The sequence below is a fragment of the Schistocerca nitens genome, chromosome 10 (genome assembly GCF_023898315.1).
Source record: "Schistocerca nitens isolate TAMUIC-IGC-003100 chromosome 10, iqSchNite1.1, whole genome shotgun sequence".
Classification (NCBI taxonomy): Eukaryota; Metazoa; Arthropoda; class Insecta; order Orthoptera; family Acrididae; genus Schistocerca; species Schistocerca nitens.
Genome location: NC_064623.1, coordinates 26,884,036 through 26,904,816, shown reverse-complemented (window position 1 = coordinate 26,904,816; position 20,781 = coordinate 26,884,036). Strand labels below are relative to the sequence as shown.

Here is a 20,781-nt window from a genome sequence, read left to right as displayed (position 1 = left end):
CACTCGTACCATGTTAGAACCTATCTTCATTCCCATATTTCTAAATACCTTTGCCTTTCCAACATTTCTCCTTTTCTTAAAAGCCTTCAGAGGATTTCTAATAACTTTACTTTTACTCATTATTATACTTCAACAAAACAGAGACTCAAGAAACAGAATTAATTGCGAATATTTTCGAGATAACGACAGAGTAAATAAACATGAAACAATCGACAATCACACCAGCGATATATATTGAACCATCACAGGTTAGCCACAAAACATACTTTATCTCACATCACTAAAATGTACCTGATGAACACGGACGTTAATAATAAACACCATTTGACAGCAGTTTAACAGCGCCACAGTGGGTCACGCCCATGTAGAACACATTTCAAAAAAAATTTAAAAATAGTTGTAGTCTTCGGAATTGAATAAATTATATATCTATTAAAAGGTAATAGTCTGCAGATTCAGAAAACGCAAAAAAGTAAAAATGGAACTTTTCATGATTTTGAGCCTTTCCGGAGCCCCTTAAGTGAAGAACCATAAATGTAGTTCTCAGAGTGGAAAATTGATAAGTAATTTTATCCATTAATTACAAGAATAACATACCTCAAAACAGCACTACTAACTGACCCACCTACAAAAAAGGCGAAAAGAATGTATAATACTCAAGACTTATGACCTTCCGTACCAAACTATAACTGAATAATTGTAGATGGGGACTTAGTTCAAGTGAAGAACCATAAATGTAGTTCTCAGAGTGGAAAATTGATAAGTAATTTTATCCATTACTTACATAATACCATACCTCAAAACAGCACTACTAACTGACCCACCAACAAAAAACGTGAAAGGAATGTATAATACTCAAGACTTATGACCTTCCATACCAAGCTATAACTCAATAATTATACATAATGTCAAAATTCAAAGTGTAGACACAACTCCCCAATTGACAACAACAGGTATTATGGATTTATTTAACTTTTATCTAAGGAAATTTGCATAATTTTTATATAGCTTTTATATAATTGTTGGTGACTGGATGGGAGAGACACTGCTTTAGAAGTATCATTAATGAATATTGCCATTAGTCGAGTAGATAGAATATGTGTAATTTTGTAGCTTGAGCATCTACGTGCCCTACCTGTGGAGGTATTGAGGGAGGGCAGGTGAATTAAGTAGTAGTGAGGAAGGATGTGATGAGGGTAAACTGTAGAGGTAAGAGGTTAACCCATTATTACTGTGATAGGTCAAATATGCTCACTATTTTTATATACTTGAATTTAGCATATTCTGTGACAGTACTCACTTTTCCATGGATGTTTATAAGATGATATTTGACTATTTTGTGTTGGTTTCAGTCGTCTAGTGAAAGTATGATTCCATAATGATGTTTCGTCGGCTGCGGAAATGTCCCGGTTTGATGCGTTTGCCTCATTTTTGGTGCTTCAAATACCATTTTTCCGAATTTGCTTCCTTCTTGATGTGTATATAAAAAAGTAGTAGAATAACTCATTTTTGCTGGTCACTTGCAAATTATTGTAACGGGGACCTGTACATTGTTCCACCGTCACACAACCAGTGTTCACTGCTGACTGACTACGGTCAAAGACGACTCCGGTGTCAAAGAAATTTCACACGACACACAAGCTTCCACTTGTAACCAGTCTCTTTGATATTATTCGTCACATCTACTAATATTAATCAATATGCTGTCACTCTTGAACATATAAGCAAATTAGCATAAAATAAGGCAAATTACAATTCACAAAAAATATTCTGACAAAAATATAAGAAAACATTTACAACCTCCCTCATTAGATTTGGTATCGACAAATCCGGTAGAAAATAACACATCTCCCAGATCCATTACATAGGAAGATGTAGGAAAAAGTAATTGATTGTGGCTGATAGAAGTATGTGCAATGGTACAAAACAAGTATTACTTGCGAAATAACTCTTGCACAAGAGGTAATTGTTGTTTTGTGTTATGTGAAGAGTACGAAGCTGCTCAGTGAAGTGGACATTTTCTCTTGCATAGTGAATGTAGCATTGGGGAAGGATTGAGCTCATTAATACTTACCGCTCTACGAGCTCTTAAGTTTAGTTGCAGTGTAAGGGATATCAGTGGGAATTGACATGTTTGTCCTCAAGCTGCCAATCACTTTTCAAAATTTCACCTCTCTTTGAAACAAAACTGTAATGATAGCAAGTAGGTTAATAATCTACAACCATTATTTATTTAGTAATAAGTAATCCTTTTTATAGTGTAAGGAATTTTTTTAACATCTAATTGTTGGGTGTGGGTTTGTATGGTTTTCTAGGGGAAGGTAGTTAAAAGTAGAGTAGTTAGTCTTGACTGCTGAGTAGGAATACTTTATGGACTTTAGCAGGACACATACTGGATCAAAAGATTTCCAGTCAAATAGTATTAGGCTGTCAGCGATAGTGGGGGCCTGAGTACACTACTTACCAATTTAATGTAAGGTAGTTCTTATGAGACAGTTGATAGTGGAAACAAGAGTCTCCCTCCTATAAATGGGAAAGACTATTCTCCAGTATTAACAATTAAAGCAAAAGAATAGAGAATCAGATTCTTTCCCATATGGGAACACATGTATAAATATTTAGTTATGGTCCAGTACTGTAACAAAAGGGATTAGTTTCAAAACACAGTGTGTTTTCTGATTTGCAACACTGCATAACCGCATCACGGAGACCCTCCTGGAGAATTTCTTCCACGGATTTCTCCAGAATTAAAAAATATGTAAGAGACTCAATGTAAAGCAATTCAGGTAGTTCAGACTTGAGTTGACCCTGCCTTGAAGATATATCTCAGTTGTTAATTGAATGTTACAATATTTTAAGATCGAATGAACAGATAATAAATCGAGGCTTTGTCCAGTACACGGGCTTTCTACCATTAGCCTGGAAACAATCACAAGAAGATTTTCTGAGACGTTGCAAGGTTGTTGTCTGACCAGCACTGGTACCTAACTGCAAAAAGTTGTATTTCAACCAGCATAAAGTCTCGCATATGACAGCAACATGCCAACAACTTCATCATTTCCAAGGCATTTGTTGCCAGGTGCTAGGACCTAACAATCTGTCGCCTACGTCAGTGGATTTCCATATCTGTGATTTTGTGTTGTCACTAGAATTATTCCCCATTTGTCTATACTCCATTTCCAGACTTTCCTTACCACGTAATGTGCTCACAGCACGACTCTCAATCTCGTGAAGTTGTAGCTCATCAGTATATCTGTGTCTCGTACTCAACCACTGTTATATTTTATGTTTACTGATTCAATACCTATCAAAGAGAATAGCAGCATAATTTGAATGAGTGAGGCTAATAACAAACAAGGAACAGAGTTCACATCTGCAGACCTGCCAACGTTCGACAAGCGCCGGGACGAGCTGGAGGTGCCCGTAAGAGCACTGTGTGACGAGTGTGGTGTCTGCGGCGACTGGCCGGCGCGCTGTCGTGGCCAGGTGAGGGACCAGGCGGTACTCCCCACTGGCATCCAGGACCCGACCGTGCTGCTGCAGGGACAGCGCCAGTGAAGAGAACAGTGACTCCACCTGCACGTGCAGTGACTAATAACAACAGAGTGTTCGATGGCATACAAATTAGGCACAGCAGCACACAGTGAGACAGAACGTTATGTCAAATAATAATGTGATTATCTGTATGTTGAAGACAGGCAGGATATTAATGTAAATGTTAATAACTATAAACAGATAAAATTACATAGTAAATGTTAATAACTATAAACAGATAAAATTACATAGTTAAGAAAAATGCTTTAGTGGAAGAATAACTGAACTGCTGCCCCTTGTAGTGCTGTTCAAACATGCAAAAAGGAATTTCTTAAAATAATGGAACAGACAGTTAATAATACTGTAAATCTGTAAATGAAACAAGAGATATTGATTGAACTATATATAAAGTTTTAAATGACTCTTTCAGACATTAATTCATCGCATAATGATTACAAAATATTTTATAATGGAATCATCAGATTAAGTGGAGAGATGTTGCAGTAAAAATGAAACAGAAACAATAAAATGGATGACAAATGTAAAAGAAGACCTGAAGTAAGCAGGAATACACAATCAATACACCAAACAGAAAAATTTTAAGGCAAAAAAAATTCAGGACTGGACAGTTGTGGCCTGTCAGAAAAATGCAAGGGGACCGGAACAACTGAGTCTGATGAGCGGAAGAGAGCCTGTTCTGAGAGAATGGAAGTGGTATGAGAACAAAGAAAAGTTAAAACAAAACTCTCCAAGCGATCTTTTTTTGCACATTGCATGATCCAGTAGAGCCCATAATAATAATAATATACAACAAGACATGATCAACTACCTAACTGCCATAATTACACTTAAAAATATGTAAAACAGTTTACGCATATAAACTTTTACGTACTTATTGTATTGAACTTCTCACATCTATAAAAAAAATTGAAATTTATGTTGAAATAATTCCCCTTAAACACGCTTTTAGCTAGCTTGGTACCTTATGAACTGATGTTAAACCACAGTATGATCCATTTTTGTAGTTTCTTACACACAACTTAATTGAAATTGGCATTCTGATTCTACAGAATGGGTATATGATTAGAGAGTCTGAAGAATCCAAATTCCTAGGTGTTTAGATATATGGTACGCTGTCATGGAAACCCTATGTTCATGATTTTGTTAAAAAACTGAATGCCACTACATTATAACACTTATGTGCAATAGTGATAGTCTAACTCAAAAGTTAGTCTACTCCACTTATTTTCATTCACTTAGGACATATGGCATTATATTCTGGGGTAACTCTTCTCATTTACAAAGTGAAGTCTCTGCTCAGAAGTGGACAGTTTAAGCAATATGCGGTGTAAGTTTGTGAACTTCTGATTGACCACTGTATATGAACCTGGGAATTCTGACACTGGGCTTTCAATGTAGAGTATCTAGACTGTTGTTTGTTGTTAACAATATGAGCTTAATCCCAAGAAACAGCAGCTCTCAGTTAACACCAGGCAGAAATCCGATCTGGACTTGGAAGATTAGGGTTTAATGTCTTGTCGATACCAAGGTCATCACAGATAGAGCAACAATCAGACTGTTTCATGGATGGGGCAGGAAATCAGCCGTGCCCTTTCAAAGGAATCACCCCATAATTTGCTTGGAGTGATTTAAAGCTGTATTTTGATCACATCTCCCTGACTCCTCTACAGAAAGATTAACAGCATTCTGCTGAATCCATATGCATTAAGTTAACACAAAAATTAAAAAATCTTATGACTAATCCTCACAATTTTGAGTCCAAATTGGAGAATTTCCTCACGGACGATTCATTCGATGCGCAAACTTATTCCGGGCAAATTATTTACTAACTTGTTCCAGGCAAATTATTTACAAATTAATAGCAATAAAACTGAAGATAATGTTTTCAATTTAAGTGTCTCCAATGAACATAAAAAAATAATCAAACTATTAGGTTTCCACGTAGATCAGAAATTCAGCTGGGCGAGTCGTGCAGAAAAATGGTGTTCAAAACTTTCTTGAGTGATTTATCTGCTGTACAAACTGAGGAATAATGTAAGCAAAACCTTACTAGTATATGCATATTTTGCATTTTTCTGCTCCCACTGCACCTATGGAACTCTTCTATGGGATAACTGACCCACCTCAAAAACTGTATTCAAGTGGCAAAAAGGCTATCAGATGTAGAGGAAGACTGACTCCAAGAGAATCCTGTAAAAATAACTTTAAAAAGCTCAATATCACGCCAGTCCCAAGCCTCTATATGTATAGTTGTCATCTCAGTGTTAAAGAGAATTTAAATAATTTTGACCGTAAGATGTCTGTACATAACCACAAGACAAGAACTGGCCTACCCTACAGTAGGCTAGCTAAGGTTCACAACAGCCACAAATATCTAGGCCCTAGATTTTTCAATCAACTCCCAAAAGCTGCCCATTCTGTTGCCTACATTTTTTAAGAATGTTCTAGCAGAGTGGTTTACGAAGGAAGCATAGTACTCCATAAAAAGAGTATGAGGAATCAGATTTAAGTGACAAAGTTCAGACTACTGTCATACTAAGTTTTAATAAATTACTGATTAAAAGTTTCCTACATATATAATTTTCACATTATATGTAACAATGTGTCACTGGTGTAGATATCATGAAATTTTTATATGTTTTATGTATCTTAGCTTTGTATGTAAATAATTACACCAAAAACATGTAAAATGTTTGAAGGTGAATAAATTCAAATAGTCAATATTACTGGAAGGAAATGAAATACCGTTGCAATTATTGCACAAGCCGAAGGTCATTTTATGTGTTCAAAGTGGCGCCCTTTAGCAACCAAACAATGTCGATTCTGCTGAACTGTTGACCGAACTACGGCTGTTAGTTTTGCCCGAATGATAGCCGCAAAGGACACTTTGACGGTTTTTCGAAGCTCATTCAGTGTAGCTGGCTTCTGTTGATAAAATTCATTTTAAAGATCCCTCGTAGGTAGAAGTCAAGAGGTTTAAGGTCTGGAAACTATATTGGGTATTCGACAATTTTTCTTCGACCTATCCATCAACCGTGTAGATTTTCATACAAGTAGGCTCTGACATCTCTGTGGTAGTGAGGCAGAGCACCATTTCGTTTCCAAAGACTCTCTTGGATGGCAGGCAAAATCAATGTTTGCAGCTTATGAAGATTCATGTCACCAGTTATGGTACCTTCACAAAGAAGGGCCAATCAAACTGCTCGATGACAGATCACGCCACATATGAATACTTGGTTGACTAACATGTTTGTCCTCATGAATGTGACGATTTTCAGGAGCCCCGTACACATAATTGTGGCAGTTTACAGTATCATTCAGCTTGAATTGTGCCCCATCAAACCCACTAACCAAAAAAATGCAAAATATTCATCTTCGCGACGCATGCCTTCAAACCACTTGCACTACTCCATCCTTTGATACGGCTTGCCATAATTTATAGTGTTCCATGATCTTGGGCTGTACACTTTCCATTTTGCAACCTTCAGAATCATCATACGCTTGATTGGTTTACCGTACTTTCATGTGTACCCTGCTTCACAGATTTTTTTGAGGTGACCTAGTCAAATGTTGCACTGAACAGTACTATTGGCTTAAAATCTATCCTGATTACGATAAATTGTTGTACGTGTTGGTAGCTAAGTTCCTCATACAATACGCCATTGCCGATGTATCACCATCATGTTTTCATACGTGCAGAATCATTTCAATACAACCTTATGTTGATCAAATGACAGTCTTACTTCATTGCTGCTCTGTCATCTGCTGGAAAGCATGCACCAAGATCTGCTGAGAAAACAATGGTCTATGCTACTGCGCAAAATTGTAACACTATGTCATTTTGTTCCAAAGATATTAACTACTGAAGAGTGTCTACAGTTTTCTTGGCCCCTCTTTATTATTAACTTTTCTGATGTTAAATTCATGTACTGACTCATTCCATGACCACAGAGATTTGTTCCTCAATCTTGTCCTGTGAAACTAGATATGAGAAATAAAATAAAAAATTAAATCCATCAAACATTTGATGTGTCATTATTAATTTTGTAATGTTTTGACCAATTGTGGCCACATATAACACTGAATTTATTTTCTTCAGTTTGTTGACACAATAAAGTATCTACTTTGAACAGGTACGATGAATGTATTATTACGTATTTACGCGGCAAAAACACTTCGAGGCAATTTTTGTGTAATATCTACTCCGTGTATAAACCTTACAACCGTTTCTGAAACAATGTCACTCTTTTTAAGTGCATGTTCATTGCACAAAACAACAAAATTCTTAAGGTTTGGTTAGCGACTTAATTTGACATTAGACAGAGAAGATATAAGCTTATTTTCACCACATAAAAAGTTAATATGTTTCACCCCATGAATCTTTTCAAACACATACACAATAAGAAGTTAGTTGATTGGTTGGTCGGTTTGAAGGAGGAGACCAAACAGCGAGGTCATCGGTCCCATCAGATTAGGGAAGGATGGGGAAGGAAGTTGGCCGTGCCCTTTCAAAGGAACCATCCTGGCATTTGTCTAAAGTGATTTAGGGAAATCATGAAAAACCTAAATCAGGATGGCTGGACGCAGGTTTGAACCGTCGTCCTCCCGAATGTGAGCCCAGTGTGCTAACCACTACGCCACCTCGCTCGGTGAAGTTGACTGACTGAACCCCTCTGCAACAGAGTGTTCCTCGTTTTGAAACTTCCGGTAAATTACTACTGTGCATCAGACTGGGACTCAAACTGGGAACCTTGCCTTTCGTGGGCTATGCTCTGACACCAACTGAGCTATGCAGGCACAACTCACAACCCTCCCTCACAGCTTTGCCACTGCCACTACGTCTCTCTCTCTCTCTCTCTCCTACCTTCCAAAGTTCCATAGTACTCCTTCATACCTTGTGGGGAGAAGAGATATATACATTACCGAATAGCTAACCTGTTGCATCGAACAGTCCCATAGGCGGGTTGTCTGTCTAACAGCTTCCAGGAACAACAAAAGCTTTAGTTTCAATAATTCATGTAACTAGTGACTGACTTTAAAAATTTAAAAATGTCGTTACTTACTCATTAATAAGTATAATCTTATGACAGAGGTTTAACACAAACCATTATTAAAGTCAGAAAATGTGTGTATGTCTTGAGGCACCGTTAACTCACAGCATGCAAATTACACAGACTATAATCATCCAGTATTTGGGAATGAGAGCACTTTGTGACTTCCAACAAACTTTAAACATAATCTCAATTTTTTTTATACAATTTCTCACTTACAGCCGCTCAAAATAATGAATGAAAAAGATTTTATTGATTACTAAATGTTTGTTGTCCATGTGGTAAAACTTCACCTTCAAGCGTGGCATCTTGAGTTATCATTTCTTTTCAATTAACTCTATTTACCACCTATTTTGGAGACAGTATCCACATATGTCATTGAAGATATCTACGAAATTATATCACTGTATGACACACAGTTTAGGAGAGAAACTATCTTTTCTGAAAAGTGTAAATAGTTCTCAATACCCAAAACTAATCAAACCGAGATAATTATCACACCGCATATTTAACCAAAAAGGTTTTACGTGCTTAGTGCCAAGTAACTATCTGTAATCAGATGGTTGAGGCTGTGTTATGCTTGGGAATTCAATTCCTTAAAGAATCAGAGGCCGAGTAGTGAATAGACCCACATAAAAGCATTCAGTTTTTACACTGAAAACACAGTGTGTGTCATCATTTACCCAAAGTTACTGTAGGTGTACATGTTTCCCAACATACCAGTAGTGGGGGAAAAAAAAAAAAAAAAATGACCTTATTCTTCAGTTTATCTGGTGTTTACCACTACCTGACTGACTGAACCAATTTCATTACATTCCACATTTTCACAACACCTTTTATGTCACCTGAAAAAAAACATTTAACAGTTTCTTCAAACTAGGGTTGGCAGCCTGTATGAACCATTTTCACCATTTTTCCACTGTTTGGTACTTATGTATAGACAGTCACACCTCACACAAACAGGCTGTTTTCAGCCTCTATGGCCATATCCTAGGAATAACTGAGTTGGCAGTATATAATTATAATAGAGACTAAAATCAGTCGAATATAGATTTTGTCCATCAATTACCACCAAATTAAGGAAAAATGATGTAAATTCGGAATTAAAAAACAGTACACTCCCCACCCATGATTCTTTAAGGCATCAAACTCCCCTATATAAAACAGTTGCAAACGTCTGATTACTTCACAAATGAAATTATGTGTTAAATTCTTCACGTTAAGCATCTAAGTGAGAAAAAGTTTAGAAAAATCTGAAGTTATACCTAAAGTTAGTTGGGAGTCCCCAAGTTTTTTCACTCCGAAAGAATGGATGAATACAATCTGGGTAATACATGCCCTGTAATTATGCTGCCTCAAAGAGATAGATGCAGTTTCTAACTTCAATACTTGTCTTATAATGTTAAATCTTTAATGTATGACTTTAATTATTAATAACTAAATTAGGACAGCATTTAAAAATTTTTAATTCATTAAATAATTATATGAAATACTGAAAATCAAATTTTTGTTGCCAGTGGAAATCATCAGATAGGTAACCTGCACCTGGCTCATGCCCCGTATTAGCTGTTTAATAATATAGATTCTCAATCATCAGTTATGTTTATAGGCAGATCTTCAATGTTGTTGTGATCTACAGTCCAAAGATCAAAGTTCTATGTATCTCTCCACACCAGTCTCTCCTGTACTATTCTCTCTGTCCCTGCACAACTATTACACCCCACATCTGTTTGGCATGATTACTTTGGGAACCTACTGATACCAAATGACACCTTTGACTCATGAAGTAATAATACTATGGTGGACCTTCACCATAGGAATGCAAACAGAGATATACCAGAGCTGTGATGTTATTTAATTTTGCTTCTACATCATTTTGTAGAGAGTGTGCACAAGCGCAGGTGCGCACGCACGCACGCACGCACGCACGCACACACACACACACACACACACACACACTCTCTCTCTCTCTCTCTCTCTCTCTCTCTCTCTCTCTCTATCTTTCCTCCAATACAAAACTGATGAATTTCTGATACCTCAAGATATCTCCTACCAACTGATCACTTTTCTACTCAAACTGCTGCATTTTTTCCCCTCCCTGATCAGATTTGGTATTTTTGGTATTTTTTATTAGCAATCCTATCTATCCATCTGTTCTCGAGTGCCACATTTCAAAAGCTTTTATTCCCTTCACGTCTGTATCATTTCCATACAAGATTACAATCTAGACTAATACTTCCAGGAAATAGTTCCTAAAAGTTAAATTTATAATTAATGTTAACACAGTTCTGTTTTTTCAGAAAAACTTTTCTTACTATTTTATATCTTCTCTACTTCAGATACCTTTAGTTACTTTCTTCTCCAAATAAACTTGCCTAATACTTTTAGTGTCTCAAATTCTAACCTAATTCCCTCAGTATCATCTCATTTAATTTGACTACATTGCATTACCATTGTTTTAATTTTGTTGCTGTTCATTTTATGATATGTTTTCAGTACACTACCCATTTTGGTTAACTTGTCTTCCGAATCTGGCAGAATGGCAATGTCACAAAGGAATGTTAGAGTGTGTGCATCTTCTTCCTGCACTTCAATCCAGTTCCCTAATTTCTTCTTGTTTTCCTTTACTGCTTGCTCAATGCATACATCAAACAAATGTTGGAGATAGGCTACAATCCTATCACATCCCCTCTTAACTACTTTGTCCCTTTCATATCCTTCACTTCTGACAAACACTGTCTGGTTTCTGTAAAAATTGTAGATAATCTTTTGTTTCCTGCATTTTATCCATGATAGCTTTATAAATGTGAATAGTGGATTCCACCCAACATTGTCATAATATTTAATTAAATCTACAAATGGTATAAATGTTGATTTGCCCTATTTTTAGGCTGTAAGTCTGACACTTAGTGCCCATTCTCAATCTTCATGTAGGCTACAGTATAAAATATAGACACAATTACACCAGAATCACAAAGAATGTAAGCATTTATAGAATTTATTTTGAAGGTTCTGACACAATTTAAAAATAATAGTAGACATAAAGAATATGATCAATCCCAGGAACTCAAAAGTGATGTGGACATCAATGAGGGAGAAATCTTTGAGGATAAGTGTTAACAGTCGAGAACTGGAGGATGTGATCCAGTACAAGTACTTAGGAAGCCTGCTGACAATGGATCCTCTCTACGCAAATGAAATTCAGGCAGCGTTCACCGTGGTCAAAGCCACAATCAACAAGAAGAAGACCCTGCTGACCAATAACTTGAGCTTGGAATTAATGGAGAAACTGGTGAAATGCTGCCTCTAGCACATTGCACTGCAAGGAGCAGAGATGTAGACCATGAGAAAAGAGGACAAAAAAACATACAAAATTTTGAAATGTGGTGTTCGAGAAGAATACAGAAGATCAAGTGGACAGATCAGGTGACAAAAGATGACATGCTGTGAAGAGTAGGAGAGAAGAAAACTATTCTGACTATAATTCTTCAGAGGAATGTCAACTGGATCAGACTCATACTTAGATATGAAGGGCTCATACATTCAAGGGAAGAATTCAACATCTGGATGACATGAAAGATAGAAGGAGATGCAAAAGACTGCAGGAAGAAGCTGAACACAGGGGACACTGGCGTCAGAAATTCTCCGTACGAAGATGAGGACCTGCCACTTGGTAGCATACTACATAATATATTACTAATGAACATAACACTTCCAACAAAAATACTCACAACTTACTTTTGCACAGAAAGGAGCAAAGAATGCAACCGTAAAAATGTTTGACCACTTTCTGCAGATAATAGAAGTTTTAAAAAATCAAAATAATTTCTAATTGACAAGTTCTGCTCCACAAGTCGATTCCTGAGTAGATAGTATGTACAAGGATGGTCTGGAAAGTTCTTGGTCTGATAGGAAAAACAACAATTTGTGCTTTCAAAGCAGTTTTATTTTTAAACATGTTCTCCTCCAGTACCAATACACTTCACCCAGCAGTGTTCCAATGCCATTATCCCTGAAGGAAGTACTGCAAAGTACCCCTCTACAGCCAAAATGATTTCTTGACTGGACAAAAAGTGCTGACCTGTGAGGAATTTCTTCAGTCTTGAAAATAGATGGGAGTCCGAGGGAGCGAAATCTGGGGAATAGGGTGATGTTCCACCACTTCGTAGTGCAAATTCCTCAATTTCCTCACTGGAAAGACAATTTTGTGGGCCGGTGTATCGTCATGTTGAGAGATGAATTTTTCCTTCTTTAAGCATATTTCATCCCCTAATACGTATTGATGTAAGAAGTCACTTACTTCTGTTTGTCTTAAAATGCACCAAGCACTTTTCCGGAAGTATTTGTGATCTGCAGTGAACACATGTGGCACCCATCTTGCACAAAGCTTTCTCGTGTTCAGTTACTGGTGCGAGATGTGACCGACATGTTCCTTCGATATCCCTAGAGCATTACAAGTTACATGCAACTTTATACACTGATCTTTCCAAATCATATCATGCAATTTGTCAATGATTTCCGCTGTGCTTGTACTATTCAGAGATCCTTTGTATAGCTCACCTTGGACGCTTTCAGGGACACGTTTAAACTCGGCTGTTCATTTCTTCACAGTGGAAACTGAAAGTGAAGAGCTGCCACACAAATTTATAAGCTGTAACTGAATGTCTGTCAGTGTTAAACTTTCTTTATGAAGAATTTAATCACTGAATGACATTACACTTCTTTCCATTTTCAATACCACATGCACCACAGCTGCTTCAAATGACTGCCTACAGTCAACAGCTGCCTGGAATTACTTACAATTTTATGTGGTGTCTGCTAACACATGTACTAATGTAAGGTGGAAAAAAAAAAAAAAAAAAAAAAATCACACGAGTAGTGCAGTGACCTGTGAGTTAGGCTGAGAACTTTTCAGACAACCCTTCTATATGGCTGTGTTACGTTTGTCAAATTTTGTAGTAGATCAGCCCTTTGGCTGCTACATGCATACTTTCCACATCCAGAGCTGAGCACACATTAAGAAAATCTAAAGTGTTATTTATTAGTTTTATTTTGTTACTTTTAAAAGTAACTGCATAACTCCAGAGTAGTTAGTTAGTTACGTGTTCCATTGATCAACCTCAAGGTAACCATTATGATGTGGAATGTGTTAAATGCATAAGAAATGCCTGCATGACTGAAGGGTTTTTTTAAATTTAAAATTTTTGTTATCTATCCCACCCTCTTAAATGGCACAAAATGCATATATTATACCTATCGATTTATTTACTCCTATTCAAAAATTCATCTGTGGTATAGAAAGAATTGTCAAAGAGATACGATTTCAGTTTATTTTTAAAACTGTTACTGTTGTTCACGATAAAGGATGACAGTCAAAACAGTTGCAGGATAAAAATTTATTAAAATTCTTGACCAAGGTTTCGGTACATATAAATATACCTTCATCAGAAGTAAAAAATCTAAAATTACATCATGCAATGGAGATTAATAAAACAATTGTGCCAAAGGCATCGTCAATAATTAAGACATCTTCTCCATTTGTACAACATGACTATGGGCACAGGGTCAATGCGAACAGTTTAGCACCATTACTTCACCTATGAACTATCGAGACAAGAGTGTGGAAGCACTATGGCAGGTGGTTTCGCCGAGAGAGGATACTTGTGGTATGTGCCAGACACTCGCGCGAGTGTCTGGCACATACCACAAGTACCCTCTCTCGGCGAAACCATCTGCCATAGTGCTTCCACACTCTTGTCTCGATAGTTCATAGGTGAAGTAATGGTGCTAAACTGTTCGCATTGACCCTGTGCCCATAGTCATGTTGTACAAATGGAGAAGATGTCTTAATTATTGACGATGCCTTTGGCACAATTGTTTTATTAATCTCCATTGCATGATGTAATTTTAGATTTTTTACTTCTGATGAAGGTATATTTATAAATGTACCGAAACCTTGGTCAAGAATTTTAATAAATTTTTAACCTGCAACTGTTTTGGCTGTCATCCTTTATCGTGAAGAATTTCAACAGTTGCTGTTGCAGCCATGTTTAAAATCTTGTTACTGTTGTCTGTCAGACATTTTATTTCATCTGGTAATTTATCGAAAAGTTTTACAGCGGCATATTTTACCCCTTTCTGTGCCAAAGATAGGTTAAGGAGAGGATAGTGTAAGTCCTTCTTTCTTCTGGTACTATAATCATGAATGTCACTGTTGGTTTAAACTGGTCCATGTTGTTGAGAACAACTTTCATTACTGAGTAAATGTACTGTGAGGCTGTTGTAAGAATTCCTAACCTTTTAAAGAGATGCCTACAAGATGTGCGACTATGAGCCCCACACATTATTCTAATCACTTTCTTTTGAGCAGTCAATACTTTTTGCCTAAGTGTTGAGTTACCCCAAAATATTATTCTGTATGACATCAGAGAGTGAAAGTATGCAAAGTATGTTAGCTTCTAATTTCTGTATCCTCAAAATTAGCAATTATTCTGATTGCAAAAGTTGCTGAACCTAGTCTCTTAAGGGGATCCAAAATATGAATTTTCCAATTAAGATTCTCATGTATATTTAGACCCAAAAACTTAGTACGCTCTGCCCTGGCTACTGACTTCTGTTGATGTGTTATATTTATTGAAGGAACTGTACTCCTTGTAGTAGAAAATTGGATGTACTGTGTTTTTCCAAAGTTCAGAGCAAGCCCATTCACAGTAAACCAATCAATAACTTTTCCAAAGACATTATTTGTATCATTTTCTATTGGAGTTTCTTTTAATGGATTAATAATGATTCTTGTATCATCAGCAAACAGTGTCAGCTTAGCTTCTTGTTTCGTATAAGAAGGGGGTCATTCACATATATCAAGAACAAAAGGGGACCCATGATCGAACCTCATGGAACACCTAATGTAATTTCACCCTCATTAGATGAACTGGGAAACTTCCTTGAATCATTTAAACCATATAAAGACATTTTTTCCTTCCTGTTCTGTAGGTATGACTTAAACCATTTATAAGCTGTTCCATTTACACCATAGAATTGCAATTTCTGTAATATAATGTCATGGTTCCCACAATCAAACACTTTGGATGAGTCACTGAAAATTCCTATTGGTGACATTTTACTATTTAAAGACTGTATTATATGGGCAGTGAAATTTTATATTGCTGTCTCAGTGGAACAGTATTTCTGAAATCCAAACTGTGATTTACTAAGTATCCCATTACTGCTGAGATGGCTAACCACTCTTGAGTACATTACTTTCTTGAAAATTTTTGAAAATGCTGGAAGCAAGGACACTGGCCGGTAACTGTTGACATCTGCAGTGTCCCCTTTCTTGTAGAGAGGCTTGACAATGGCATATTGTAACCTGTCTCGAAAAATATACCTTGAGTTAGTGATGCATCGGATGTGGCTCAGAACATCAGCTGTAACTGCTCCACATTGTTTTAATATCTTGTTAGAGATGTCATCTACTTGAACAGAATATTTATTTTTCAAAGATTTAATTTTCCTCATTTCATTCCATAAGAGGTTGTCAGATGAAAATTAATCTGACTGGGATTTCTCAAAACTGACTCTTCCATGTACTGCTTGGCTTTTTCTTTTGAACTATTTTCACCAATTTTTCACCTACACTTTAAGAAATGGTTGTTAAATACATTAGCTACTCGTGTACTGTTGGTTAGGCTGGTCTCATTCTCTTGAATAGTAACACTACCTACCCCAGTGGTTATTTTTCCTCTCTCTTTTCTAACAACATTCCATACTGATTTTATTTTATTGCCCGAACTGTAAATTTCTCTCTAATATAAGAATTTTTTGATTTTCTGACAAATTTTCTCAGTATGTTACAATAATTTTTATAGTATAAAATTACTTCTGGGTCTTTAATAATTCTTGCTGCCTCATAAAATTTTCTTTTCCTTTCTGAAGACACTTTAATACCTATAGTGATTGCAGGTTTCTTTGAAAACTGTTTGGTGTTATATTTAGTAATTTTTTGGGGAAATAAGTGTTCAAAAAGGGATAAAAATTTATCAAGAAATAGGTTGCATTTATCATTGGCATTTGGCTCATTATATACATCTCCCCAATTAACATTTCTTAAACATACTTTGAAGTACTCTACAGATACTAAGTTGACCAGCCTTACATTTTTCCTTAATTGTTTCTGAACTGTACATCCTGCTAATTTTTGTAAGTTAATCAGTTGTGCATCATGATCTGATAATCCATTTATCACAGGGAAACCACATGTTAGTTTTACATCCTCTTGCTGCAAAAATACATTATCTATTAGAGTGCTGCTGTCTTGAGCTACACATGTAGTGAAATTGGTCACTGATTCTAAATTATATATCATTAATAACACTTCTAGTTCACTTTTACTATCAGAATTGCTTAGAAAGTTTACACTGAAATCACCACAGATTAATAACTAGGGAGTCAAACTTTTTTGTGAGTAGCCCCCAATCTCCTAATGGGGACCTGTACACTGTTGCTAATATCAACACTACATTATCTAGCTGTAGTTCACATGCACAAACTTCAAAGTGTTAATTGACACAAAATTTGCTTAATTCTACAGTTTTGTACTTATACCCTTGTTTTGTGTCAATGGCAACTCCTCCTTTATCCATGCTAGATCTGCAAGTGTAAGATGCTAAATTATACCCATTTATGCCGACACTTTCCATCCCCACAGTCACATAGTGTTAGACAGACAGAGTATATCAATCTCATTCTTATTTTTTAGATCATCTAAACACACTAACACCTCATCTACTTTATTGTTTATTCCCCTGATATTTTGATGAAGTATATACAAGGGCGGTTCAGAAAGTAACCTCCGATTGGTCACAGTGCGGGTTGTGGGGGGAGTAGCGACGCCATCTGTGCGTTCACGCACTCAACAGGTCAGTCGGCATCAAGCCGTGGTCGAGTGAACGTCGTACCTGCGCTAGTTTAGTTTTTGTGGCAGTTTGAAATGTGTGCTGCAATAGAAAACCCCGCCAAATGTGAAGTGCGTGCTGTCATAAGGTTTTTTACAGCCAAAGGATATTCTGCAGCAGCTATTCATCGTGAGCTTTGTGCCGTGTACGGACCAAGAGTTATGAGTGAAGGAGTTGTCCGTGAATGGGTACGTTTATTTAAAAGTGGACGAGAAAACGTTCATGATGAAGAGAGGAGTGGTAGACCATCATTGGTGACTGACAAACTCGTTCAGACAGTTGATACAAAAGTTCGTGAAAATCGATGTTTCTCAATGTCGGAGTTGTCTACTGGTTTTCCACAGATTTCTAAGACTCTCTTGTACGAGATAGTGACAGCAAGATTGGGTTACCGTAAGTTCTGTGCACGATGGGTGCCCAAAAATATTACCGACCACCACAAAACTCAAAGAATGGCCTCTGCATTAGACTTTCTGTCACGTTATGAGGACGAAGGAGAACCATTGTTAAACAGAATCGTGACCGGTGACGAAACCTGGATTAAGTACGTGAACCCTGAGACAAAAGAACAATCAAAGATGTGGGCACATTCAAATTCGCCTACCAAACCAAGAAAAGCCTCGCAAGATTTTTCTGCCAGAAAACTGATGGCAACGGTGTTTTGGGATGCCAAAGGGGTGTTGTTGGTTGAATTCATGGAACGTGGTACGACCATTAATCAAGGCGTGTACTGTGAAACAATAAAAAAGTTACGACGGGCTATACAGAACAAACGCCGTGGTATGCTGACTTCCGGTATCGTTTTTTTGCACGATAACGCCCGTCCTCACTCTGCTCGCAGAACAACGGCCCTTCTTGTGTCCTTCAAGTGGGACGTTATCAACCATCCACCTTACAGCCCAGACCTGGCGCCAAGTGATTATCACTTCTTCATGCATTTGAAGAAATGGCTCGGGTCACAGCGGTTTGATGACGACGAAGAGCTCAAAGATGCGGTCACAGGCTGGCTCCAGGCACAAGCGGGTGATTTTTATGCAGAAGGAATTTCAAAGCTTGTGAAGAGATACGATAAGTGCCTCAATCGCTATGGAGACTATGTAGAAAAATAGTGCAAAGATGTAGTTGTAAGATGTATATATTAAAACGTTTTTATTTAACTTGGTGTATTTTTTTAAATCAACCGGAGGTTACTTTCTGAACGACCCTATTATATGAGCGAGGTTTCTACGGCTGCCGCCAACTCTCGCATCCCAATCTCCATCGTTCACGGTCATTCCAGTCTCCTTCATTAAGACCTCTCGCCGCCATTGCTTCGTTGACGTCGTCTTTCCAGCGCCTCGCAGGTCTACGTCGCTTCCTTCTTTGATGTGGAGTCCATTGCCGTACCCGTTTTGGCCATCTTTTGTCTGGCATACGCTGTAAGTGATCATACCAGAGTAGGTGCTTCCTTTCTATGTAGTCTAGGATTGTGTTTTTGACATTCATAACCTCTCTGATCCTATCATTTCTAATATAGTCAAGTCTGGAGTATCCACAACTCCGTCTCCAGAAATCCATCTCGACAGCCAGCAGGCAATCTTTCTGCCTCTGAGTTAGTTCCCACAACTCTGAAGTAAACTGATAATAATCTTAGCTTTATCCCTCTTTACTGTACATGAAGCTTCTTTTATTCTATTTTTCTTGATTATTGCCTGTCTGGATTTTGGTTTTAACTAAGAAAGCTGTCTGCCTGGTCCCATTAACCCCAGGGTCATCCCTTGTGTGACTGCGGTTCCCCTTACAGTATCTGCTAACAGAGAAGCTAACTTATCTTTTCCCTTCCTATTTAAGTGCAGGCCATGTGTAGTGTGTCCCCACCTATCAATGGCATCAACTGGAACAACGCTCATGTGAGATTTTGCTGGTGTCTGGAGCATCCTGTTCAGCTCAGTGTTAACATGCCTTATAGCAGAGTTTACCAGGGCAAATTAAGGTGCTGAAAGACCTCCACAAACCCCACATTTGTGAGCCCAGTTTCTGCTCCTATTTTGTCCAGATCACTCCTAATACTATATCTTGGATTCATAGCCAGGCTGTTTCCTGCTCCCCCAACTGTAATTACCTGATTTTCCTTCTCAAAGTCCCTACATGCCAGGTGAAAGTTTTACAAAACTTGTGACCTGGTACCCTTCACTTAATTTCTCCTGAAGCTGCTGGGCTACACCCCTTCCATGACTGCTACCTACAAGCAGAATTCTCTTTTTCCCATTCTGATTTCATCCTGACCTGTCTTTTTTTCCTTTAAGCTAATATTCTGCTTCAACATCCATTCAGCTACATCTGGATGAGGCCCTTCCTCCACTACTTCAGATAGTAAGCCAAAGGGCCCGAGTTCAAGTCTCTGCCCGGCACACAGTTTTAATCTGCCAGGAAGTTTCAAGCCAAACTGATTTACTAATGGAATTTCTAAAGTTTTTCAACAATTTCCCTTTCTTGCCCTTTGCTTGCTACTTTTTCCCAGCATGCCATCTCTTTTTCTTTCCTTATACTACATAATTGCAAATTTGCATTTTCTAATTCAGCCACAAGGGCACAAATCTTTGCCTCCTGTTCTGCGATTTTTCTGCCCTTTCAACATAACCTACATTGCCATGGAAAGCCTCATTATCTACACACGTTTCCTCACTTCTACATTCGCCCCAATGAAACCATAACCTACAGCCTTCACAGAACACCCCCTCCTTCAAATTTTTACGGCAACCACCACATTTGTCACACATGATTTGATAGAAAAATTTATGCAAAAGCAGAGAATAGCTTGATGCAAGATCTCTGAAGTTTCGTAGCCTGTACTAATACGTAACTAAACCCTAACTTGAAAAAACTTTTAAACTTACTTTTGAAAGTTCTAATTAGCTAACTAAACTCTGTATGATGGACACGAATTAATTTAACTTTCAACCTCTAAGTCTAGTAAAAAAACTAAAGATCTACACTCTTCCAAAATTTACACCTAAAATGTAAACAAAACTAACAACTATCAGCCTTTACAAAATACTTCCTTTTCTATCTAAATATGTTCGGAAAAGTGAGACCTTCAATATATAACCTAGCAAAGTAGTAAATGCACTAGTTGGTTGGTTGGTTGGTTGGTTGGTTGGTTTCGGGGAAGGAGACCAGACAGCGAGGTCATCGGTCTCTTCGGATTAGGGAAGTATGGGGAAGGAATTCGGCCGTGCCCT

The 20,781-nt window shown here is 37.5% G+C and overlaps 1 protein-coding gene across 1 annotated transcript in view; it reads right to left on the bottom strand.

Annotated features, from left to right (window-relative positions):
* LOC126209819 (beta-1,4-glucuronyltransferase 1-like) overlaps positions 1-20,781 on the bottom strand; it is a 91,090-nt gene that overhangs the window by 68,071 nt on the left and 2,238 nt on the right. The window contains exon 2 of the mRNA XM_049938952.1: positions 3,382-3,576. Coding sequence (XP_049794909.1) covers positions 3,382-3,576 — 195 coding nt within the window. The remainder of the gene's footprint in view (positions 1-3,381; positions 3,577-20,781) is intronic.